We start from the raw sequence: 25,772 nt of genomic DNA, 5'->3' as shown, positions 1-25,772 counted from the left end.
TATGTACCCATTTCATGTATTCACAACTATGTATACACTTATACTTATTATCTTGTAAACAATTGGCAAATCAAATAAATAAATAAAATAACTAAATAAATTTCCATTGACCCTTGCCTAATTCCAAGAAGGTGCATTGAGTTGAGGAGATTCCTTGTGCGTAGGCTCCGTGGATGAAAACTGAATAGTTTCTAAGCCTCTACATACATACATTTCAATGAAGCTGAATGTTTAATATACCGGATAACTCTATTGTATTAAGAATAAATCACATCAAGGTAAAATATTCCTTAAAATAATTTAAATTGTATGTTGCAGTTCCTTTTGCCCATTCTGGGTATCTGTTTAAAACCATCGCAGTTTTCTGCAGAGAAGAGCAACAAAGAGAATTAGGGGACTGGAGGCTAAAGCATATGAAGAATGGTTACTGGAATTGGGTATGTCTAGTTGGATGCAAAGGACTAGGGGGTGACATGATAGTAGTGTTCCAATATCTCAGAGGCTGCCATAAAGTAGAGGGAGTCAAGCTATTTTCCAAGGCACTTGAGGATACGTCAAGAAGCAATACAGAGGTGTTATCCAGAAGGTTCTGACCAGTTCTGGAGAATTGGTAGCGGAAATTTTGAGTAGTTTGGAGAACTGGCAAATCCCGCCTCTGACTGGCCCCGCCCCCATCTATTCTCCACCTCCTGAGTCCCAGCTGGTTGGCTGGGTCTCCTTTGGTTGCCCTGCACAAGAGAAGGGAGCTGGAAAGCAGGTTAGTGGGGTGGGGAGGGAATGGGATCTTGCAGTAACCTTCCCCTGCCACGCCCACCAAGCCACATTCACAGAACCAGTAGTAAAAAAATTTGAATCCCACCAATGGAACAATATTGGAAACTAATCCAGGAGAGAAGCAACTGAGGAGTAAGAAGAAACTTACTGACACTGAGAACATTTCATTAGTGGAACAACTTGCCTCCAAAAGTTGTAAAAGCTCCAACACTGGAAGATTTTAAGAAGAGATTGGATAACCATTTATCGGAAATGGTATAGGGCCATGATGGCGAACCTATGACATGCGTGCCGGAAGTGGCACGCAGCGCCATCTCTGCCGGCATGCAAGCCATCGCCCCAGCTCAGTTCCACTGCGCATGTGCGCGCACCTCCCGCCAGCCAGCTGATTTTCAGGCATTTGCCACGCATGCACGGGAGGCGGAGAGCATGCAGGAGACACGTGTGCATGCGCGGGGGGAGGTAGCGTGGGGGGTTTGCACACGCATGCGGGGGGCAGGAGTACGAGGTGTCATGCGTGCATTGCATCATGGGTGCAGGCACGCATTTGTGCACACGCGCATGGACGCATGCACTTTCGGTACGCGATAACAAAAAAGTTAGTCATCACTGGTATAGGGTTTCTGCCGAAGCAGGGGGCTGGACTAGAAGACCTCCAAGGTCCCTTCCAACTCTGTTATTCTATTCCATTCTACATTCCATCATTCTACTCTACTCTACTCTACTCTACTCTACTCTACTCTACTCTACTCTACTCTATCCCTTTGAAAGAGATCAAGGCAGGTAATAATCAGATAAAATAAAGCAGGACAACAAAGAATAGCAGATTATTCACACACACTTGTAAAGCATTGGTTATGCCTTGTGAGCATCATGCCCTAGGAAAGGCAACCAAATTCAGAAAACTTTTGAGCAGTTTGGTTTATTATTTATTTATTTATTTGATTTGTCAATCGCTTACAAGATAATAGGTATAAGAATAAACTTGAACATGAACATATAAACATATAAACATGGGGACAATAGGACAGGTTCTACGTGAGCTTAAAAGCTAGGCCACTTAAAGTCGCCCATCCTGACTTGAAAGGGATCCAGAAACCAATCTGGAAATAAGAAGTCATCTTAATGAGGGCACAGCCCCTTCTTGGGTTTTCCCCCTTGCATTCTGGATCCAGAGCTGATCTGACTTTATGATGCTTATTGGCAGCTTTGCCTCAGTGGTGGGATTCAAAAACGTTTACTACCAGTTCGGTGGGCGTGGCTTAGTGGGCGTGGCCATGTGGCTGGGTGGGTGTGGCTTTTTTGCAGCTCCCCACCCATTTTGGGGAGCTTCTTAGCCACAGAGGAGCCTTGGGGGGGGGGGCGTTTTTGCTCCCCTAAGGCTCCTCTGGGGCTCAGGAAGAAAAGGAAGAGAGCATGGGAGGGGCATGCAGCATCCCTCCAAGCTCCATTTTGGGAGCTTCCTAGCCTCAGAGAAGCCTCTTGGGGGGGGCATTTTTGCTCCCCCAAGGCTCCTCTGGGGCTCTGGAAGGCAAAAAATGGAGGGGAGGGCCCTGAGCTCCTCCCTCCATTCTTTGCCTTCCTGGGCCTCAGCAAGGGGAATCCCGCACAGCTGATCTTATCTACAGCTGATTATCGGGAGGTGAAAAAGAAATACCTTAGGCCAGGGTGTCCAACCTTGGTAACGTTAAGCCTGGAGGACTTCAACTCCCAGAATTCTGGGAGTTGAAGTCCTCCAGGCTTAACGTTACCAAGGTTGGACACCCCTGCCTTAGGCGAATGTCAGGCAGGTGGGTGGGGTGAGCGAGCATCGGGTGGGAGGGTGACCGGGTAGGGGGTGTGGCCAGCCAGAACTTACTACCGGTTCGGTGACCCACGCCAAATTCTTGCTACCGGTTCGCCTGATCCAGTGCGAACCGGCTGAATACCACCACTGGTTTGCCTGCGTTCAGATCTGATGTTTCGGAAGGAAGCAAATTTATAAACCAGAAGAGAGAAAATGGATTGCAGATGTTGTGTCTGCTCTGGTTTCGGAGGGAAAGGGGGAGGAGCAGCTGTCAGGACTTCAAATCCAGTTTGCAAGTTACCTTTTGTGGGGTCCCCGTCATAATTTTGAACGCTTGCTCAGCGATTGTCAGGCAAGGGGTACCTATATTTCAGGTATCCTAAAAGAGAGAAAGCACAGCTGCCAAGCTGCTGAGGTTGAAATGTGCTGAATTAGACAGAAACTTACAAACAAGGGGGCAGGGGCGGGGGAATTGCAGAAAAATTCTCTCGGGAAATGGTAATAAGATAAAGCTTTTCTAACTTGAGGTCGTGATCTAAATGTGGTTGGAATGTCCCTGTCATTACTAGACATATATAAGACTCTGTCTATCCAGTATCCTGCGAAGTGTGAGTCATTGTGCTTCTCAGACTTTCACAATGCACAGGTGTTTTAGCAGAGAGGGCAACACTTCCGGATGCATTAATATAATTTATGCAGAAACAGATGCCCTTGACCAGATCAAAAGATGACAAAATGTCCTGCTTAGATGCAGGGAAAACAATTCCAACGGGCAGGATAAGGAGTCAGATCCAAGACTACCCAATTGTCTCTAATTTTAAATTTTATTGAAGACAGGGGTTTGCCTTTCCTAAGAAAGCCTCTCTGCAGTAGTGCCTACTTCTTTAATTTTGGCACGCTGTAGATCACAGGTGCTGGCTGACATCTCATCAATCTAGGGAAAGGATCCACTCAACTAAAATCGGAAAGCTTCTTCTAGGACCTTGTTGGCACGCAGAGCCATTTGTGCCGGCACGTGAGCCACAGGCAAACTTACCTCACTGGGCATACGTGCGCCTCCCGGCTGGTTTTCGGCCTCCCAGAGGCTTGCGGACAGCTTCTGCAGGATTTGCAAGCTGAAAAATAGGCCCGTTTCGTCACTTCCGGTATTTCCAGAAATACCGGAAGTGACGAAATGAGCCCATTTTTTCAGTCTGCAAAAGCTGTCCTCAAGCCTCTGGGAGGCCAAAAAAGGCCTCAAACGGGCCGAAAATCAGCTGGGAGGTGCAGTGCAGGTAAGGGGGCAGTGGGGGGGATTGCATGTGCATGCGCAGGGTGCATGGGGGGGGCACGTGCGCATTGCCTTCTGGGTGCTGGCACACAAGCATGCACACAATTTTTGGCACAGGAGCCCAAAAAGGTTAGCCACCACTGTTCTAGGGGGTCCTTGACCCTTTCTACAGTAGAGTTCTTTAAAGATAAAGGCTGCCTAAATATAATTCCTTCTACAGAGGAATTATTGAGTCTGTCATCTGCACCTCTATAACTGTCCAGTTTGGTTCTGCAAACCAACAGGACAGACACAGACTTCAGAGGATAATTAGGACTGCAGAAAAAACAATTGCTACCAACCTGCCTTCAATCAAGGACCTGTATATTGCATGAGTCAAAAAGAGGGCTGTGAAAATATCTACAGACCCCTCACATCCTGGACATAAACTGTTTCAGCTCCTACCCACAAAATGATGCAATAGAGCAATGAATATCAGAACAACGAGACACAAGGACACGTTTTTTCCCCATACGCCATTACTCTGCTAAATAAATGATTCCCTCAACACTGTCCAACTATTTACTAAGACTGCACTATTATTACTTTTAATCTTCTCATCACTCCTTATCACCCATCGCCTCCCACTTGTGACTGTATGACTGTAACTTTGTTGTTTGTATCCTTATGATTTATATTGACTGTTTCCTAGTATGATTCGATTGCTTATTGTACCCTATGACTATCATTAAGTGTTGCGCCTGATGATTCTTGACGAATGTATCTTTTCTTTTATGTACACTGAGAGCATTTGCACCAAGACAAATTCCTTGTGTGTCCAATCACACTTGGCCCATAAAAAAAAAAAATCTATTCTATTCTATTTTAGGGTAGTTTTAGAGAGGGCTTTGATGTTTTTCCCCCCACCTAAACCTCTCTTTCTTTCAGAACATCAATTTATTTTTGGCCTTTGAAGGGAAGGTTTTTCCCCTTGCATAGGGCAAAGAAACCCCTAGGTATTTTTAATTCTTGGTCTTTGAACTCCTGCTGCTTGCTAAGCAGTAACCGCCTTTTTTGCATAGTTTAACACTGGAATTCACTGCCAGCAATTGTGGTGATAGCAGCCAAGTTTGATGGTGTTAAAATGGAACTCAACATATCGGTAATTACTTACAGTGATAGAAAGAGGCTCTTGGCTTTCAGGCCAGGCTTATGAGCTTTCCAGTTACATCCAGTTTACCACTCTATTACCCCAAATAGAGAATTACCAATTACTGGTATAGATTTAAACCTCCTTCCTTTGATAAATCACCTTTCTTTTCCAGAGACATAAGATTAGCTTTGTGAATGCATTCTTGTCAGTCTTCCTGTGTGAGAGTTATTTTACCTCAACCTGGATTTTCTTCTGATTCCAAGTCCCATATACTGTTGGAAATATGGGTGACTGTTGTAAATCTAGTTGTTCAGAAATAAGTCTCATTCTCTCTGGAGAACTTTACTCCAAGGAAACTAACAATAGGATTGACATCTTAATCACTACATGGAACAATTAGTAAATTACAGGTAGCTGGTAAATGTGAAATCTCTGCCAACCCACAATTAAAGCTGGAATGAAAAAAGCAATCTTCTCTCTGGAAAGAAAAAGTTGTTTAAATGCAAAATATTATTCTACTACACTTAGCTTATTTCTCTATGGAGATTGGTTTCAATTTTTATTTCCTGATTGTACTCCTATTTGATCTCAAGCTTCAAGCTTCTTTTATCCTGTTGTTCAAAACTGGGTTCTTTCTTTTGCATTTCCTTTGTCAATCTTGTTAGCATTTTGCTGTCTTAATTCTCTGTTTTGAACATATTTGAAGATGGTAGTTTCTCTTTTGCCTTCCATTTTTCCCTTGGCAGAGTTGTTTTCCATTGTGTTTTTAAAATCTTTTTCTTAGGTATTTGAGCCTGTTTTATTATTATGCTGGCCAATGGATGCTGATTTTGTATACTACTTAGAGTAGTCTAGAATGCTATAATTTAAAAATTCATAAAGGTTAAAGATACATGGTGGGCTTTTTTTTTTCCATTAGTTACTCCTTTTACTGAGTTATCATTGTTCTGAGTTCATTAGAAAGTGTTGGGTTGTGTTTTTTTCTAATAGTTGTCCCCACTCATAAACACTTTTTTCTTGACTCTCAACTATCTGTAGAAGTGTAGAAGTTAGGGGACTGGAGGCTAAAACATATGAAGAACGGTTGCAGGAACTGGGTATGTCTAGCCTGACGAAAAGAAGGACTAGAGGAGACATGATAGCAGTGTTCCAATATCTCAAGGGCTGCCCCAAAGAAGAGGGAGTCAAGCTATTCTCCAAAGCACCTGAGGGCAGGACAAAAAGCAATGGGTGGAAACTAACCAAGCAGAGAAGCAACCTAGAATTAAGGAGAAATTAATCAGTGGAACAACTTGCCTCCAGAAGTTGTGAATGCTCCAACATTGGAAGTTTTAAAAAAGATGTTGGATAACCATTTGTCTGAAGTGGTGTAGGGTTTCCTGCCTAGGCTGGGGGTTGGACTAGAAGACCTTCAAGGTCCCTTCCAACACTGTTATTCTCTATAAATCAAGTCAAGTTAGCAAGGTAAATTGAGAATGTCCTGAGATGACAATCCTTGGTGGAGCCGATCTTCCAACAAATGATGGTATAATTTGTCTTTCATATTGCATCTGTGTCTTTTTCTTACTAAAAACACCATTTAAGAAAAAAAAAAGAGACATACTCAGGCTTATAGTAGGTAAATAGGACAAGATGTTCATTTTAAAAAATATAGGATATCCCTGGATATCCTATGTATAGTTTTGTAAATATAACTCTACTATGAAGTATCTTATGCCGATTTAAAAATAAGCTTGACACACCTGCTGAAACTAATAAAATCCTGTTTTGAACATGGATCTGTGTTACAATTATTTGAAAGTTCAAGAAGAGGGCTGTTCCAACTTAAAACAAAATAATTAGAACTGCAACAGCAGGATTTGAAACACATTGGAATTATCATCCAGAGACAGATTTTGGCACACATCCAGACATCATTCAAAGTTAGCTGAATTGAAATAGCCTACATACTATCATATGCCAAGAGTGAGTTTGCTTTAAGGAATTTGTGCATAAGCATTATAGGGAAGATTCTGCCATGTAACTGCAGTAATAAATGCAAAATTGGGAGAAACTAATAAAACTCTTTTTCACGACTGAAGGCGAATATATGTGTGACGGGGTGGGCTTAAAATTTTTTAGCAACGGGTTCTCTGCCCGGTTGCTGAGTGGGTGTGGCCATGGTGGGTGTGGCCTAGTTAGCCTCCTGCCCCATTGTGGGGGGCGTTTTTGCCCTCCCCGGGCTCCGGAGGCTTTTCTCGAGCCTCCGGGAGGGCAAAAATGGCCTTCCCAGGCTCCGGAGGCTCTCTGGAAGCAGGAAATGGGCCCATTTCCAGCCTTCCCAAATTTCCAGGTGTCCCATTTTTCATCCTCCCCGAGCCTCCGTGTGTGCCCTGCACTTACCTGCATCCAAAACGGGCCACATGGAGACTCCTGAGGGGGGGAGGGGAGGGCGGGGCCAGCCAGGAGTGGGATTTGTGTTGTGGTTAGCCGGCAGCAGGTGTGGATGGCTGAGGAGAGCGAGGACTCAGATGAAGGGCCAGGACCATTAGGGAGTGGGCTGCTGCCTTCAGAGATGGTGGGGGCTGGCAGCAGCGATGAGGAGGTTCCCGAGGAGCCTGTGCCCAGTGCACATGAGTGCAAGATTGCTCGCAGGAAAGAGCAGCTGCAACAGCACGGGAGACTCGGGAATAATGCTGCAAGGTAATGGCCCCTGCTTCAAGGTAAAATCCAGCTGTGAAGCGAACGTTCTTTGCAGGAAGCAAAGACATTTTGAAACTCAGCCTCATGGACATTGTAGTATCTTAGTTGGTATTTGAAGACTTTTATGTAAAATATTAAAGTATTTCTAGGTAACCTTTTATGTTATGTTTGACAGCATTTTAACCGGGGATTCGTAAGAATCATTAAAAGGTTTCTGTTCCCTTTGGTTCGTGTTTGTTTTATTGGACAAGGGTTTGGGTCAGAACAATTTGGGGGTTCTCTGAACTGCACAGAAGCTTAGCTAGGGGCTCTCCTGAACTCCTGCGAACCCCCAGCAGCCCACCCCTATATGTGTCCCAGGATAATGTTGCAGGATCTAATCTGGCTGGGTCACTGGGACTATAGGTTTAGTCTTACGAGCTTTCATACTTGTGCTGGAGAACTTCTCTCTAGCAGAATATATGCTGTTTAGTGTGTGGTATTCATATGGTGCCTGTTGTATGTGGCTTTTTAGGTGTTGATTGGAGTGTGTTGATGGCTGTTTTCATTTGAAAGTCTACTCTACAGTGGTCATACTAAAATAAAAACAAAGTATCACAAGTGGATTGGGTGGTAGTAAAACAACAAAAATGTATGTGGGAAAGGGCACTGGCATAGGAGAAGGAAATAGGCAACCCAACACATGGAACAGCCATCTCTCCCCTTGGGGAAAAAATGGAGTACGTTCCAGAAAATAAAGGAAATTTAAAGGTAGGTAATGCAGTTAAGCTGAAGACAAAAGGAAGCTGGAGACCATCTGTAAATATAGCACCTATTTCCACTTTGTCTTTTATTGTTGAAGAAAGTTAGCACTCAACCCTCTTAGTAGAATGAAATATTTTACAAAATATTAAAAAGGCAGAATATTGTATTTCCCTGGATGAGAAGAGGAGAAGCATGGATCCTAGGTAAGTGCAGGGCCCGCACAGAAGCTCAGGGAGGGCAAAAAATGAGCCTCCCGGGCTCCTGAGGCTGGAAACTTGCCCATTTCTGGCCTCAAGAGAGCCTCCGGAGCCTTGGGAGGCCGCTTTCACCCTCCCAGAGGCTTGAGGAAAGCCTCCGGAGCCCGTGGAGGGAAAAAAACGGGCTTACTGGAAGTTCAGGAAGGCCAGAAATGGGCCCGTTTCCAACCTCCGGAGCCCGGGGGAGGCAATTTTCGCTCTGCCGGAGGCTGGAGGAAAGTCTCTGGAGCTGGGGAGGGTGAAAATGCCCCCGCCGTGGTGCGGGAGGCTGACTAGGCCACGTCCACCCAGCAACTGGGCAGAGAACCAGTTGTTAAAAAATTTTGACACCCGCCCCTGGATCACACTGCCCCCGGAGACACTGCAACCATCATAAATACATGCCAGTTGCCAAGCGTCTGTGAATTTTGATCATGCGACCTTGGGGAATACTGCAACGGTTGTTAAGTGTGAAAAACGGCCGTAAGTCCCTTTTTTCAGTGCTGTTGTAACTTCAAATGGAGATTAAACAAACTGTCATAAGTTGAGGACTTCCTTACATCTAGGAAATATAATGCACTAATTTTCCCGTCCACAGCAGTTAATGCCGGCTGGTCTCCAAAAAGCCAGACAGAGCCTGAGATGAACTCAAAAGGAGACCACCAAGAAATGCACGAATTGAAGACGAAACAGAAAGTGTTGGGGGGGGGAAACCTTTTTTTTAAAGAGGAACACTCAATTCAGAGTTGTATTTTGATGCTTTTGAAAGCCAGCTACTAACAAGTCTGCTTCTCGGGGATGTCCCTAATTTAATGTGGATGCAAAAAAAAAAATTTTTTTTTAACTCTCTACTCTGCACTTTCCCTTCATTTTTAATTATTTTTTCCTCCGTTTGTGTTCATATTTTTCACTTTTATATTGTTTATTCATTTATTGTTTTTATTTTGCTTCTTTCGTTTCTGATCCCAGACTTTTGAACTGACTGGTTCATTCTTTTATTTTCGCCTTGATATTATTGTTATATTATTTTTATTCATTAAGCATGAAATTCAGTCAACTAAACATTTAAAAATGTATCACAAATATAATTGACTGATATGGATTGCTGCCAACATCCTATATGTCAACCAAGTATTATTATTTATTATTATTATTTATTTTATTATTTTATTTTATTGTTATTGTTATTATTGTTATTAATTATTCGGCAATTTTTTTGCTTTGACATTTTATTCTTGTTTGTGGAAACTTTTCATCGTTATTCCGTTTTTATTTTCCATATTCTCTTTATTTTGATTCAGTCCTCAAGAGGTTATTCTTCTTATTTTTATTTCTCAACTTTTTATTTTTACCGTCTCCTTTTTCCTCAAATCACACTCAGTCGCGAGCTTCCCCCCCGCTCCTCCTCTCGCCCTATCCGAAATGGTCCCGCCTCGCTGCACTCCGTTTTCTTTCGGCACAAATTCCTTAGGCACATAGTTGAGGCCCCCCCCTTCCAATCGCGGCAAGTGGTTCGTCCCGCCCCCCCCCCCTCGCTGCCCCCCGCCACAACCCCGACCGGTCTAATTACGCGCCGGGTAGACGAGCCGGGGAATCCCTTTGGCTCTCCCGCCCGGTTGGTCCCTTCGTCTCGCGAGACATGGGAGCCCAGTTCCCACGCCTGTTGCGCCTCAGCCTGAAGGGGAAACGGAGAGGGAGAGAGACAGCCGCGGAGCAAAGCCCTGTAAGTAAAGCAGTGGGCGGGAACGAACTCGGCGTTCCCCTCTTTTTTTTTTTTTTTACTCTTAGCCCCGCCCTTCTTCTTTTTTTTTTAAATAATAATAATAATAAAAGTTCGCGCGTGCGCATTGCCGCCCGGTCACTTTTCGTGAAGCGGGGAGAGAAAGTAGGATGCACCCGCTCGCGCGGCAACTCGCGCACTCGTATGCCCTCACGCAGGCGCGCGCGCGGCAGGCCCCCTGGGCCGCCTCTCGCGAGAGTAGGAGTTTTGGCGAGAGTTTGTGGAAGATGGCGCCTGTTGTGACAGGGTAAGTACGGGGGGGAGGTGGCTGCGCGGGACGGTTCCTCCGGGGGTCGCCTCGTCCTGCCCTGCCGCGAGACCCCCCCGGGCTTTGCCCTCCCGCCGGCCTCTCCTCGGCCGGCGGCGGCCTGGGACGCGCGAGGCCTTCCTTGTTTCGGGACAACCCCCCTCCTTCCCGTCCCTCCTCTCCTCCGGGGGTTCCTTCCCTCATAGAGGACCGGCCGGGCGGGAGGACGCGTCTCGGGCTCGTGGAGGCTGAGGAGGAGTTCGGGATGGGTGGGTGTCCTATCCCGGGGACCGGGAGGTCTGGGCGGCCAGAGCTTCTCCTCACGGGCGGGCGAAGAGAACGTGGGAAGGCGTAGACACGTGAAACCGCCTTTTTTAAAACGTTGTTTTATTTCGCCTGAGGGGATTCCGCTTTCCCCCGGAGGAGTCCCCTCCCTGGGCTTTATAGAGGCAGCCTTTTCCTCATGCCAAACGCCAACCCTGTGAGGGAGGCCGGCTTGCGGGAGCGGCGGGGCAGCCGTCCACACACACCCCTTCCCCCGGGAGGTTTAGACTTGGAGCATCCCTTGCACCCTGTCAGCCTGTGTCGCCTATTGTTGTTGTTGTTGTTGTTGTGTTTGTCTTTGCATTCAAAAAGCGCTGTGTGTCCTACAATATTTCTTTCCCCTTCGGGGGTGGAGGTGGGGCGTTTGTTTGGCTCCTCTCTGCTCGTGTCTCTTCGTTTGTTGCTTATGGAGAGTTGGCTGCCTCGATTTCCTTGCGCTGGAAGCTTTTCAAGAAGAGACTGGATTGCCATCTGTTAGAAATGATGCAGGGTCTCCTGCTTGGGTGGTGGTGGTGGTTGGACTAGATGACCTTCAAGGACCCTTCCCACTTTCTTCTGTTCTATAATGGGCATGTGGACTGTCATAAACTTTATTAACCATCAATAATGAAAGTTTATGAGAAGGGTGACTCATTTTGGATCGTGTAGGCAAAGTCTCCAGGGGTGGGTTGGGGTCGGTCGAGATGACCTACAAGTTCCCTTCCCACTTTCTTGTTCTATTCTATAATGAGCATGTGAACCATCATAAACTTTATTAACCATCAGTAATGAAAGTTTAGGGGAGGGGTGACTCACTTTGGATGGTGTGACTTCCTATAGGAAAACTGGGCTTTTCCGAAGGGAGAGAGCTGTCATCTCAGCCCTATAATTATCTGGCTGTAATGGGTCAGGTTGGTTGCATAACGTGCTTCATTTCCCCATCTTTCTGGCAGCAGGTTGGTAACCTGTTTTAAGGGCTGAGCTGCTTCCCTAAAATTGGGTTTCAAACAAATTTGGCAGATTTAGTAATAATGGGAGATTGCTCAGCAAGGACAGTTTGGGGCCACGTACATGTCCCACTGTGAAATGTAGGGGTTCTCTTGTATCAAGCAGAAATGGATGCCTTCCTCTTGTTTGATGTTTCACCCCAACCTGTTCTCTCTAAATATTATTGCTTCTGCAAATACCAGTAGTATATAACCTTTGGAGCCTTAAAATATATTGAAATGAGGGTTGGGATTGGACCTCGATTTTTGTTTTTCTATTTAGAGCTCACATTGCTTGTTATAAATAAAGAGTAGTTCAATCAGCATCTGTCAACTGAAAGTATTTGATTTTCAATGATGGAGAGCATGATTTGGTGCTTATAGAAGTTCTCTTTATCACAAACCATTTCAAAATATGTGAAGTTGCCTCTGTGATATATTAACTTCTTATGTTAATATATTAGTATGCTGTGGTTGCTTATTAGAACTGTCATCATTTGCTGATTCTGTGTTGTCCACAGTAATAATAGCTGCTCATTCAGTTTTGTTACTTGTAATATTTTCCTTAAAGAGAATTCTTATCTCTTTTATTTATGGTTGTCCATTGGGAGTGTGCTTTCCTCTTTAAAAAAACAGGATTTTTTTCCCTAATCTGAAATCATGTCCTTGGGTACCCAAAGTTAGGATAACCAAATAAAACAGTTTATGTTATGTTTCAAATTTTCTGGGATGTAAACATAAATAAACTACTGGCTGTTTTGTTAATTACTGATATCTCAACTAAATGTATAATTTTCACACTTTAAATATTGGGGTTGGGGAAATCCCATATTTGTTGCCATAAATATGATGGTTAAATTAAAACCTATTCCTGGCTTAAGTATTGATGTTTTTTTAAAAAAAATCTGTTTTGTTTTGTTCTAGTGCTTTCTAAGGTTCTTATGAAATCGTTGTTTGGATGTTATTCCTGAACATTTATAGGGATTGTGGAGAAAGGCTTAGCTTTGCAGAAAAGATAGGAATTTAGAATACTGCCTTATTACAATGGGATAAAGCAGTCCTTTCCAAATTAAGCACTTTAAAATAAATTTACAGAATTTTCCAATCAAAAATTAGTCATCTTTGCGAACACATTTGTATTAAATTTATACTTGTTCCTTTCCTTTTTTTTTTCCAGTTGTGGATTGGACTTCATTCCCTGTTTTCAAAACAATGTTTTTGGCATCTTTTAATTCTTTAAGTACATCTTTTATTCTGCAAATGAGATATTAGGACACAAATTGCCAATATGTCACAGATAATCTACATATTGCCAATTTCATAGTAAATCTGAATATTTTATTAAGTTATATGGGTTTTTTTAAAGCTCAGAATCTTCAGGATTCTGATTGAAAGCCATATCCTATGGGATTATAACATGTCACAATTAGACTAGTGGTGTTGCAAAATTTGTAATAAGTTGTGGAATTTGCTGTGTATTGAGTGACAGTGTTGAAAACCTGCACCCATTTTATTAACCAGTTTACGCTCATTATTTAATTCTGCTAGAGACGTTGTAGGCAGAATAGTGTAGAAATATAGTGTAGGAAAGGATTAACCTTAAAGTGCCATGTGAATTATTCAAAATACTATCTTTATATCTAACCTTTCAGCAAAACAGTTCAGAATCATGACAGCCTTATGACGTGAGCTGAGTTTGCTCAGAGCCTAAGCCTTTAGCTGAACTGAGATTTTAATGTGAGGTTTCTATCTAGCATTCAAGGCATTATGGTACAGTGACATACCCCCCCAGGGGGTGTGTTTACATCCTCTTTAGTTTTATTAGTAAGTTACAAGGAAAACAAAAAGAATGCTTATTTTCTGCTACCTACGTTCCCTTATGTTGAAATGCAAAGCCAACTATTAATTACTTTCTGCCAGTGCATTGTAACTTCAGATTTGTAAACAAAAAGGTTTGTGCCTGTCAGATTAAATCTGAAAAATAAATTGTTTCTCCATAGAGGTTAAAGGTTCCTTGCACTTTTCTGAGAAATAATTGAAACAGGTTTCATGTATTTTTTTTTAAATGTAGCATTTTTAAAAACTGCACTCTTTATTTTACAACATTTTAGTTTCTAAGTATTAATTCATAGATGTAAGTAATTGCTTACATGAGCCATATCAGTTTCCCTCAGGTGAACAGCCAAGAAAGCTTTTAAAACAACACATAGATAAGCTTATTTTTGGTAGTCATTCTAGATACTATGTAAACACGGTTGTACAAACCTGCAAAAGAACTTACAAATCTCTTGGAATTTTTTTGCAATGTTTTATTGCAGGGGTAGGCAGCTTTGCTGTTTCCAGGGCTGTAGCAGCAAAGAAATGAGGTAATTTTGTTAACAGCTTGGGTCTGTGTTTTTGTGAGAGGAGATTGTACTTAGAAAAGAAAATCTAGGGTTGACCAGGCAGCATTTTCATTATTTCCAGAAAGAACCCCGTTGACAAGAACTTACACCATAACATGGCAAGTTAACATGAAGTCAATGTTAGAGATGATTTTGGAGATGAATTCCTCCAAAGGGGAAATTACCTGAAAGAGTTGGAGGTGCCTGGTATAGCCTTGTGCTCTTATATCAGAAACTTTCCTTAATTTAGGGCCTTCACTTGCTCATAAAATTGAGATTCATTCTTGTCTTGGATATCAAGAGTAGACACTGTCATTGTGCATGTCTTTCTAGAAACTACTAGCATTCAAGCTGAATTTTCTTACAAATATTTTAAATTACCCTCATTAGTTGTAATATTTGCATGTCAGTAACATTATCTGTGAATTACACTGGTTACTCATTGACATTTTGATGGGACAAACTAAACATCTAAATAAAAGTATTAGAAATGGTTAGGAAATTGATTATTGATTATATTTAAAATTTAGCATTACAAACAGACTTATTCAAAAGGACTAGAATGAACATTTTTTGGTAAAATATTTTCTGAAACAAGCATTTCAGCTTAAAGAAAAATACTCAATGTCATTTTTGTAATGTTCTTTAAACTTGTAATTGTGTGATATGGCCTCACTTTAAAGATCATTGCAGATTTAGTAACCCTTACATATGGTTTCTTCCATGAATTTTCAGACTATTGGTGGCACTGAATGCTGCAACCTCCTAGATAACCTCACTGAAGAAACTAGGATGAAAGGGACAAAAATTTATTTAAGACTTATTTTGATTTTTGATGAGTATGGGCTTTCATACTTCACTGATATTTTGTCAGTGAAATGTTATGCTTTGTATTATATTGGACACTTAGATAGGAGTGTAGTATTTCATACATGTGATTTCTTTATTTACAATTCAGGGCAGTTTACATAGTGCTCCCCACTTCAGTTCCAATAACAACCCTGTGAAGTAAGTGGGGCTGAGAAAGTGAAAGAGGTTGACTTGAGTGAGCTTCAGTAATGGAGAGTGGACTTAAATCTCCCTCCTTATTATATTTTGTTTTAATGTTTACCAACTTTTAATGTTTGTAAGCTTCCCAGAGTCATTGATTAGATTTGTGGGCGACACACAAATCTAATCAATAAATAAATATCTCCCTGGTCCTCCCTGCTTTACTAAACCAAACCAGCTCTTTGTCAATTTTACTATAATTTTTTGGGGGGATGTATTGATTTGTGGGTGCTATTTAGATAGAGACTCGGGGGTTCAAGAGGTTAGAGATATATTCTCTTCAAAGTTTGAAATTATAAAGTTGTTTCTGTCTATCATTTATTATGTGTGTGAAAAGCTTGTTCTAATAGCTCTCTATTAATAGCTCTCTCATACAACAGCTACCTCTCTGATTGGCTACCAGGATTTAAGCGGTGGAGACATCTTGAAGACTTGGTTCGAATCTCTGAAACTAAGCAGGGACTAGGACTTGATTAGGACTTGAATGGCATTTACTCCCAGGCTGAAAAGCTAGACTGACAAGTGAAAAAAAAACATCTTAGAAGAAGGCAACTAAAAATCAATGCTGAAAAAAGAAAGTTAAGTGAATGCAAGAAACTTAGTTCAATATAAGATATATTATATATATTGGAGAGTCAGTTTCGTCTAATGGTTAAGAAACCAGGAGGTGCTGAATTCTAGTCCCGCCAGAGGCATAAAACTCGGGAGGGTGACTTCGGTCCAGTCTCTCTCTCTCTCTCTCTCTCTCAGCCCATGCACCTCACAAGATTATTGTGAGAAAAATAGGACAAAGTAGTATTAGGCACGTAGTTTCCAATGTTGGACTGCAGATTAAATAATTGCACGATGGTAATACACCAGTGAATCGTATATCATTTTGAAGAACTTGCTGCTAGATAGAGGCAACAGGAAGCTCTCAAAAGCAACCAGCCTACTCTATAAGATACCACCAAAATGCACATCTGAAAGCATTGGGAAAATAAGATTCTTATCATTCCTGTCCTGAGAGCACTGGACAATTAGTTGAGCTTAGTGAGATTTTCTGCAGTTAAGGACATATTTGTATTTCTGTTCTATATGTCAAAAGAGTTGGCATGCTCTTTTCCTTTGGTGTATAAGCTCCTCCATGTGGCAATAAACTGCATTTTGCATTGTGCGCTGAAGATGTTACCTACCGTCGTCCCATCATATTCTCTGTATATCTGTCTTCAATAAATCTGTCATACCACAATGTGATTTCCTAACTCTCAAAAATACCTGTATGCTAGAATTGAAACTAAACAAAATGGATGAATGACTGAAAAAGTGAATGAATAAATACAGGTAATCCTCAACTCATGACCGCAATCGATTCCAACATTTCTGTTGTTAACAAACATTTGTTCAGTGAGTTTTGCCTGATTTTTATGACCTTTCTTGCCACCGTTGTTAAGTGAATCCCTGCAATTGATAAGTTAGTAACCCAGTTGTTAAGTGAATCCAGCTTCCCCATTGACTGTGCTTGTGAGAAGGTCGCAAAAGGGGATCACATGATCTTAGGACACAAGTATGTATGAACCAGTTGTCAAGCATCTGGATTTTGATCACATGATCATAGAGATGCTTGCAAAGGTATCTGTGAAAAATGGTCATGTCGCTTTTTTCAGTTGTTGTAACTTTGAACGGTCATTGAATGAACTGTTGTGAATTGAGGACTATCTGTATTTAGCTAATCTCCCAGCTGTGATTCTGATTGAGAAGATGAAAAAAACCCAGCAGGCTGTACACCCGCAGAGATAGGCAAGAAAATGTGTCCCCTTGTCCCAACCCATTTATCTAAGCAATTGTTTTTTATCTATGTAATTTTTGATTCGTTCTGTGCTGATTTTGTGTGGCTTATGTTGGATCTTGCTAGTTGTTTTTAAACCATGCTAATGGCGAGTTTGTGAATGTGTTGTTCCAAATCAATGAAAAAAATAAGTATGGCTGTCCAAACATTTATTTGAATTGGAAATACTATTTTTATTTCCTAACTAATGCTCAGGGGAAAAATATCCCCTGGCCACTTAACTGTAATAGAAGCATATGCTGTTTGTGTTGGGAGAGGAGGATGAAGAAGTAGATGTGAAATATTACCAGGGAAAAGGAATAAAGGTTTTGTCTCATTTTTTTCCTGTAAGTGCAGTTCAGTCTGTACAAAGGAGAATAAAAAAAGTAGGCCAGAATAAAGAAGATGTAGGAGAGCATCATTCTAGCTCCTTGAAATTGTTTTGAGTCTTGATGATCGACCCAAAATATTAAAAGAGTTTGCAAATTAAATCCAGGCTGTTCTCTACACTCCTTGTAATGACTCTGATTCATAGGAGAATTATCTTCTCCATCTTCTGAAATTTGGACATAGAGATGTGAGCTTAGAGTAGTTGCACATTTTAAATTGATTAGAAGAAATGTCCCCTCACATAGTGCCCTAGTACCATTGTTTTTTGTCTTAACCTATATTTGAAACGTTGGCACTGCTTTTTGAGAACGATACTGAGAACTTGAAATTTATATAGAGAAGAGAAGCCAATGAAAGCCAAAGGTCTTGTAAGCAAGTTTTTGGAGAAACTTTTGAAATGATATGATTCAGTGTATTTAGCTGTGAGTAGAAACATAAAGAGAGGAAAAATAATGATCTTCAAATACTGAAAGGGTGCCCCCTTGCATGCGCAGGGAAGGCCTTGAACTAAGGAATGGAATTTCAAGGAAGTTGTTTTAGCAATAGATCCTTAGAAGCTTCCATTCCTCTTGAATGGAATGCACGATAGACTATTTTTTGCTAAAAAAAAAATGTTTAAAGCAGACGTTAGATTAAGAGAGGGACAATAAGTGGGGTGTAGCATTCATTAAATATTTGTTGTTTGCATTGGAATTTTTGTGCTGTTTTTTGGTGAGATTATATTAAGAGATTTCTGTGAGCATTGCAAAACTTTTTGTATAAGTTTCCAGCTATAATATTTAGTTATTGTGTATTTGGATCTGAAACTCAACCACTTGGAGTGTAGTGCTTGTCTTTTTTATTCACCTGATACTTAGGATTGGTCCCAAATGTTGGAAGACAGTTACAGTCGCTCCTTGCATTCTAGAGCTGCTTTGATCATTGAGTTAAATACTCGCCAACATCTTTACCAAATCTACTGTATTTACCTGAGAGGAAGTTAGTCCTGCATATTATTTTTCTCTTCTTCCTTTGAAAGAGTAGATGGGCAGAAGGTAGAGAAAGTGAAGGTAGAACAAGCACTCTTGCAGACCTCAGTTTCTCATTTTGTCAAATTAGAGATGCCCCCTTTGGTTTGGGAGTGGGTATTATCTTCCTGAAAAGGCAGCCTTCAAAATAGAATAGAGCCAAGGTAAAGAAAAAGACACTGTAATTGAATTCATAAAAACTACTGATTAAAGATTCCTGTGAAAGGAAGTGTCACATTTTTAAAATTGATCCTCCCTCTGCCTGTGCTAGTAGTTCTCTCTCACACATGCAGAAAAAAATTATATCCGCAAACAGAAAACAGAAAAAAATTATATCCGCATGTTGAAAGAAAGAAATACTTTTAATATGTATTTGCTATATCTTTATATGTGGAAAGGAAAGCCATACATCTAAACAAATATGCTTGCATAGTTTTATGATTGCTGACGCCCCTTCTGTTCAACCATGCTGGATGAAATAGTTTCCAATAAGCCCTTGCAGTTCAAGGGAGTTAGTTGGTGGGTGCTTACTTTAGTTTGGGGAGGACGGGACATCCTTCTAATCTTGGGGTGATTGGTACAGAAACATTTGATCTTTTTCCTGAAATAATTTTGGTGCAACCTCAGGTCCCTTGGAAATATTCCATTGTGCATTGTGACTCTCATTCCAGCCAGTAAACTTGTAAATTTATTACAATAGGCTTAACTCTAGCCTGTACATTTGAGCAATGAATACCAAGGAACAAGCAGCTCATATTAATTGCGTAGAACCTATGAATCTAACACATTCTGCCCTGAAGTCTTTAGGAAGTTTAGCAATTAAGGGAAAAATGTCCTTGCACCATTTTTCTATTAGCATTCTTCGGATACAAATGTAGTAAAAATCTTACCATTTTTGCTAGGTGTAGCTGAGAAAAGAATAAGGGTGCAAAATTCAATATGTATTTCTACGTGTGTATGAAAAAACTACATATATACTTATATATGATATCTACCTGCACACATACACACACAGCTACAGTCTGGTACTTTTTCCATTAAACTATGATAACCTGGTATAACCATGTCAACTCAGTCATTCCATGTAAGTTCAAGAACAGGCAAAACTGCACTTCACAGAACTTTTAAAGGAAAAGACGTTCCAACAAACTTTTGCCCCCATTTTAGAACAAACAACTTAAAAGGTTCAAGGTTCCATTTACGACAATGGCTTTAGATCATTAATACAGTATTACTAACTTTAGCTGATTTTTTTTTTAAAAAAAAAAAGCTTACTTCATAGTAGGAAAGTTTTCAGGCTTCCCCCCAAAGTCCAATAATTTCCAGTGGTATGTTATCAAAAGTAACCATATCTTCTACAAGAATAATGCTAATGTGATGTCTTCTAATCTGAAAATGAGTGACTGATCCCAGGTCACTAGGTTTCCTTGTGATTTAAGAGAAACTAGGAAACCTGATCTTCCCAGTACATGTTAAGTATTCTGTCTTCTTCAGTTGTTTTATGTCCAGGAGTTACTTCCATTAAAGATATGACTGTCACCTGCTCCTTGAGCAGGAAACATTTTATGTCTACAGTGCTCAAAGCCCCTCTGTAAGGAAGATTGGCAGTTTCTGAATTTGGGAAGGGAGGGGAGAGGAGAGGAGACTATCCATGTAGTGGATGGATATCCTGCAGTAGTTCACTTAATATTTGTGGCAAGAAAGGTCGTAAAATGTGGCAAAACCTGCTTAACAAATGTCTCACTTAGCAACAGAAATTTTGGGCTCAGCTGTGGTTATAAGTCAAGGAATACCTGTACACATTTGAATTGTTAAGAAGTACCATTTTGCTCTGCTGTATACTTAGATGCATCAAGTTTATATCTGGCTGGGCATCCAAGGTGCCTCTGAAATATAGCAATCAAAAAGTCACTTGTATTCTGATCCTACCATAGAGCTGAAGAGGATAAACTATTCCTTTGGTTTCTCTAAGTAACCAGACTTGTTTTTTAACTGTCTGATGCCTTAAAAATGATAGAATTGTGAAATCTCTGCTGATTTTTAGATATCTACTACTCTTCGATAGGCTCGATATATGCAAGCACCTAATTTATCTTGACTAAACCTGGATGCTAATTAATCTTGACCCTGATTAGTTTTTGAATGTGGTAATGCCTGACACGTTCCAGATTGTTACTTAGAATGCTAAGCTTGGGGGGGGGGGCAGCCAATAAGGCCGGACACTGAATAAATGCAATGAGCAGATGAATTTTCATGGAAGTGTCTTTACTGTTTAAGTTTCAATTAGGATGAGTAATAGTTAGGTGCTACTGTCTCAGAAGTTCCTCTTTGATGATAATCTGAGGCACTTACCTGTGTTGCTCCACAAACTTCACCACAAGTTGGGTTAATCTCTGATTAGTTTCTGAACTACCGTATTTCTCCAACAATAAGCCCCCCCAATAGGAAGACCTAGCATGTTTTGTAGGGATAAAATGAAATTAAGCCCCTCCCCCCAAATTTAGGCCTATTTTAAAACATGCGAAATTGGGGGGGAGGGTGGGGGGGAACTTTCCTTTAGGAGCGCCCCACAGGCAGCCACACCTCGTCACCAGCCACTCCTAATGGCCGATCATGGCGGAGCGCGGAGTGCTCCCTACCCCTACCAAGCGCCTTTGCTGCGGACCCGGGTATGGTGCTGGTTGAAGACCGGGTCAGCGGGAGGGTGGCAGCGGCATGGATGTCGGTCTCGGCGGGGCACTTTAAATCACGAGAACTTCGGTGCCCGCCGCTGCTGCTTCCTCCGCCGCTCTTGCTTTCCCTTTGCATTCCTCCACCGGCAGCGTTTCAGCCGCTTCTCGGGTGGGGAGCTGCCTCTGTAGCTTCCACAGTTCCTGCTGGCGCTGCCGCTGTTCTCTCGCCAGTGCTAGCAGGAACCGTGGAAGCTACAGAGGCAGCTCCCCACCCGAGAAACGGCTGAAACGCTGCCGGTGGAGGAATGCGAAGGGAAAGCAAGAACAGCGGAGGAAGCAGCGGCGGCGGGCGCCGAAGGTCTTGTGATTTAAAGTGCCCCGCCGAGACTGACATCCACACTGCTGCCGCCCGCCCGCTGACCCGGCCTTCAACCAACACCATACCTGGGTCTGCAGCAAAAGCGCTTGGCAGGGGTAGGAAGCCCTCCGTGCTCCACCATGATCGGTCGTTGGGAGTGGCTGGTGGCGAGGCTGCCTGCGGGGCACTCTAGGTGAGGGTGCGCGGGGGAGGGGAGAAATTAATTCACCCCCGAAAAGATGGCCTAGCCGTTTTTTCGGGGCTCAAAAAAAAAATAAGACCCGGCCTTATTATATGAGAAACACGGTAATTATAAAGTATTATTTAGAAGGCCCTAAGAATAACAGTACTATATTGGATACTGGATGAGACCTCCAGTTAAAAAGAAAATACTTTAAAACTGGCTGATCAATCGCACTCAACGAGTAGTCCTCAATGGAACTGCATCTACATGGAGGGAAGCATGTAGTGGGGTGCCCCACGGCTCCGTTTTAGGCCCAGTATTCAACATGTTCATCAATGATTTGAATGAAGGGATAGGTGGGGAACTCATTAAATTTGCAGGCGACACCAAGCTGGCAGGAATAGTCAACACTCCAGAAGATAGGCTTTAAGATACAGAGGGATCTTGACAGACTTGAACGTTGGATGCTTATTGAACAAAATGAAAATTCAATGGTGAAAAAAGTACATTTAGGCAAGAAAAACCATTCTGAATAAGTCAATAATTAATAAAGCACGTTTTGATTACTTTTTAAACATCTACCAAACTTTTTTTTTCAAACTTGAGCTAAATTTGAAGCATATTAATTTATTAATATACAGGAATGCTAAAGAGATGATCATTTCCTTGCACGTGATTCCTTATTTGAATTCCTGTATAAAGCAAGTGTTGCTTTCTTAGGTAGGGAAGCCTTTTATTTAGACAGGTACTACTATATCCATTTGACATCCAAACACCACACTGAGTTAACCAAAATATTTTAAATGGTATGGTAGTGTTGTAGGGTTTATTGAAAATTTTACAAATTAGGGGATTTTTTTTTTCATGGAATAAAGTAGTCCTTGACTTACGACCACAATTGAGCCCAAAATTTCTACTGTAAAACAAGACAATTGTTAAATGACTTGTGCCCCGTTTTACAGCCTTTCTTGCCCCAGTTTTTAAGTGAATCAGTACAGTTAAGTTAGCAACATGGTTATTAAGTGAGTCCGGCTTCCCCATTAACTTTGCTTGCCTGATGGCCACAAAAAGTCATCCCAGGACACTAACAACTGTCATAAATATGAGCCAAGCATGATTGTGAGGATGCTGCGATGGTCATAAGGGTAGAAAATGGAGATAAGTCCTCTTTTTCAGGGCCGCTCTAATAGTTATATTAAATGACTTGTTGTAAGTCAAGGACTACCTGCAGTCATTTTCTTGTTTTGTAGTTATGTGACATCAGGCAATAAGACATCATATTTGGAACATAAATCTGGAGTGTTATTTCTGTAGAAGTAATGATTGATTTATCTTCTTTAATCATCATCTCAATGAATACTTCAGCTTCAACCATAACAACACAAGAGCACACAATAGATACAAACTCAAAGTAAACCGCACCAAACTTGATTGCAGGAAATACGACTTCAGCAATAGAGTGGTCAATGTCTGGAATACTCTACCCGACTCTATAGTCTCTTCCCCAAACCCCAAAAACTTTAACCTTAGACTGTCTACTATTGACCTCACCCCTTTCCTAAGAGGTCTGTAGGGGGCGTGCATAAGCGCACCATCGTGCCTACCGTCCCTGTCCTATTGTTTCTCTTATTCTTTTATTTTTCTTATATGTACCCATTTCATGTATTCACAACTATGTATACACTTATACTTATTATCTTGTAAACAATTGGCAAATCAAATAAATAAAAATAAATAAATAAATCTGTTATTTATGCATGATAAATGGATCGTGTTTGCTTGCAAGTTACCTTTAGCAATAGCATCTGCGTAATTTACTCTTCAAAACCATAACGATGTATTCGCGGACGTTGGCAAACCATACAGAAGTTGTCTGTATGTTGTGTCAAGCTCTAATGTGCTTTGCCTGAACTTTTGGCGTGAAACTACCTGATATGGTATTTGAGTTCTAACAGGGATAGGTAACTGACAATCCCCATTTCTTTTAACCTGGACCCATTTTAAAAATAATAAAAGTCCAATTGTGATTTAATTCAGTTCATTTTTTAAGAAAAAGATTTTTATCCCACTTTTTCCCTATAAAGTTTCTTTTTCATAATCTTTCCACCTCCTCCTTTCCACCTCCTCCACAACAACAATCCTGTGAGGTGGGTTGGACTGGCCCAAAGTCACCCAGCTGGTTTTTCATGCCTAAAATGGGACTAGAACTTACAGTCTCCTGGTTTCTAGGTCAACACATTAACCTCTGTACCACAGTAGCTTATTATTATGGTTGATCACACAATCATCCAGATGTTTAGATTTGGCATTTTTTGTCTGTCGGTCGAGCTCTTCCTATGGACCTGTGATAGGCAAATATTGTTGCTTAATAATATTAAGTGACGCAGGATGGAAGCTATGCAGGTGGAGGAGAGGAGTGTGTATGTGTGGAGGGGGTGTTTAATGTCAACAGTAGTTCTGTGGCTTCCAAGGGAGGAAGCAGCCACGTACCAAGAGAAGGCCCAAAAGAAGAGGCTGCACAGTCCTGAACTGGATGAGGAAATGTGGAAAAGGTTCAGGATAGCCCCACCCTAGGATCTCCCCGGATATATCTATTAAGTTAGTTGTTACAGCTGTAGTCTGTCAAGATTCTGTCTATTAGACATAAGCAAATAAAGAACTGCTCTTGATTGGATCTCACTGTTTTGTCTTTGGGCTTGGGCTGGACATAAACCGTGACAAGTAAAACTGACTTTTGTAATTGAGGATTTTGTCAATGGTAATGATGTTTGAATGGTGCTCTAGATCAGGGGGGTCAAACTCAAGGCCTGTGGGCCAGATCCGGCCTACGGGGTGCTTAGATCTGGCCTAAGGGGCCACCCCTGGAAACAGCAAAGGACTGGCCCGCGGTGCCTCTGCCAGTGAAAACGGGGCTTGACCTTGCAGGAGGTCGTCCCAGCCAGAAACGGAGCTTGTTTTTGCTGGCAAGCTATCTGGCCACTACAGGCACCCTCAACACGAGTGACATCAACCTGGCCATGCCCACTCTGCCTCCCCAAGGTCAAACACAACCTGATGCAGCCCTCAATGAAATCTAGTTTGACAACCCTGCTCTAGATATTTCGTGATTGCCACCCCACCCCACCACCCCATAAAGGGTGTCTATTCCTATTGCTACTATCTTTGCTTTTATTGTTATCAGGTCATCCATCACTCAGAAATAATAATTTTTAAAAAATATTTCAGTGTCCATCCTCCAGGCTTTGTTTTAGGCAAAGCGGGTCAGGAATGGAGAAAAGAGAAAGTCCACAGCTAAAGTTGGCATGCACTAGCAACGTTTCGCTTGTATCTCATGCCTATTTTGTAACTAATGACTTGCTTTTGTGTTTTTTCCCTACAGGAAATTCGGTGAGCGACCTCCACCTAAGCGGCTCACCAGGTAAGGTTCAGGTCTTGTGTTCAGAATGGGGGGTCTTCCCCAGTGGCGTTTAATATTTAATTATAATATTGGTTGCCTCTCTGGAAAGGCAAGAGGGATCACTGAAGCTGTCAGAGCTATGACAGCAGGCAGTCTGTTCTCCTGGCTTCTGAGCTCCGTTTTGTCATTCTCCGTACAGGAGTAGGCAGCTTCACCTGCACTTTCACAGAGCTGCTAACAATTACTCCTTCCTTCAATCCTTTATGGAAAATGTGGAGACCAGCATCTTCCTATCTGTTACTACAAAGGGAAAGAGTTCTTCCCCCCCTCCCCCGAAATACATAGGTGTGGAGCATCCCTTCCTTAATGTTAACATCCTTCAACTGTACCCAGTTCACTGACATTGGTGGGAATCAACCTGATCGGTAAAGGTAGCCCTTGACTCGCTGGCAACTGCAATTGAGCCCAAAATTATGGTCGTATGGGGTGGGGTGGGATGAGAAGATGGCCATGAGAATTTAAAACAAAGGGAACCGTAATAGCTTTGGCAGACCCCATAAGAGAAATGCAGCTGCACGCAGTT

The 25,772-nt window shown here is 41.9% G+C and overlaps 1 protein-coding gene across 3 annotated transcripts in view; it reads left to right on the top strand.

The window, feature by feature from the left end:
• Positions 1–10,264: 10,264 nt before the first annotated feature.
• The window catches only part of RBPJ (recombination signal binding protein for immunoglobulin kappa J region), a 33,249-nt gene continuing 17,741 nt past the window's right edge, over positions 10,265–25,772 (top strand). Inside the window, exons 1-2 of one of the 3 annotated variants that reach the window (XM_087963508.1) lie at positions 10,265–10,347; positions 25,172–25,210. Coding sequence is in view for 1 of the 3 variants with exons in the window: in XM_087963507.1 (XP_087819633.1) it covers positions 10,632–10,651; positions 25,172–25,210 (59 nt within the window). In the remaining 2 variants the exon portion in view is untranslated. The other 2 variants (XM_087963507.1, XM_087963509.1) reach the window with 2 other exon arrangements.

This window comes from Notechis scutatus, chromosome 4 (genome assembly GCF_049901735.1).
Source record: "Notechis scutatus isolate UNSWTSFEM ecotype Mainland chromosome 4, rNotScu1.2, whole genome shotgun sequence".
NCBI classification, from domain to species: Eukaryota; Metazoa; Chordata; class Lepidosauria; order Squamata; family Elapidae; genus Notechis; species Notechis scutatus.
Note: the sequence above shows the minus strand (reverse complement) of the source record. Positions and strands in the feature narration are given on the sequence as shown.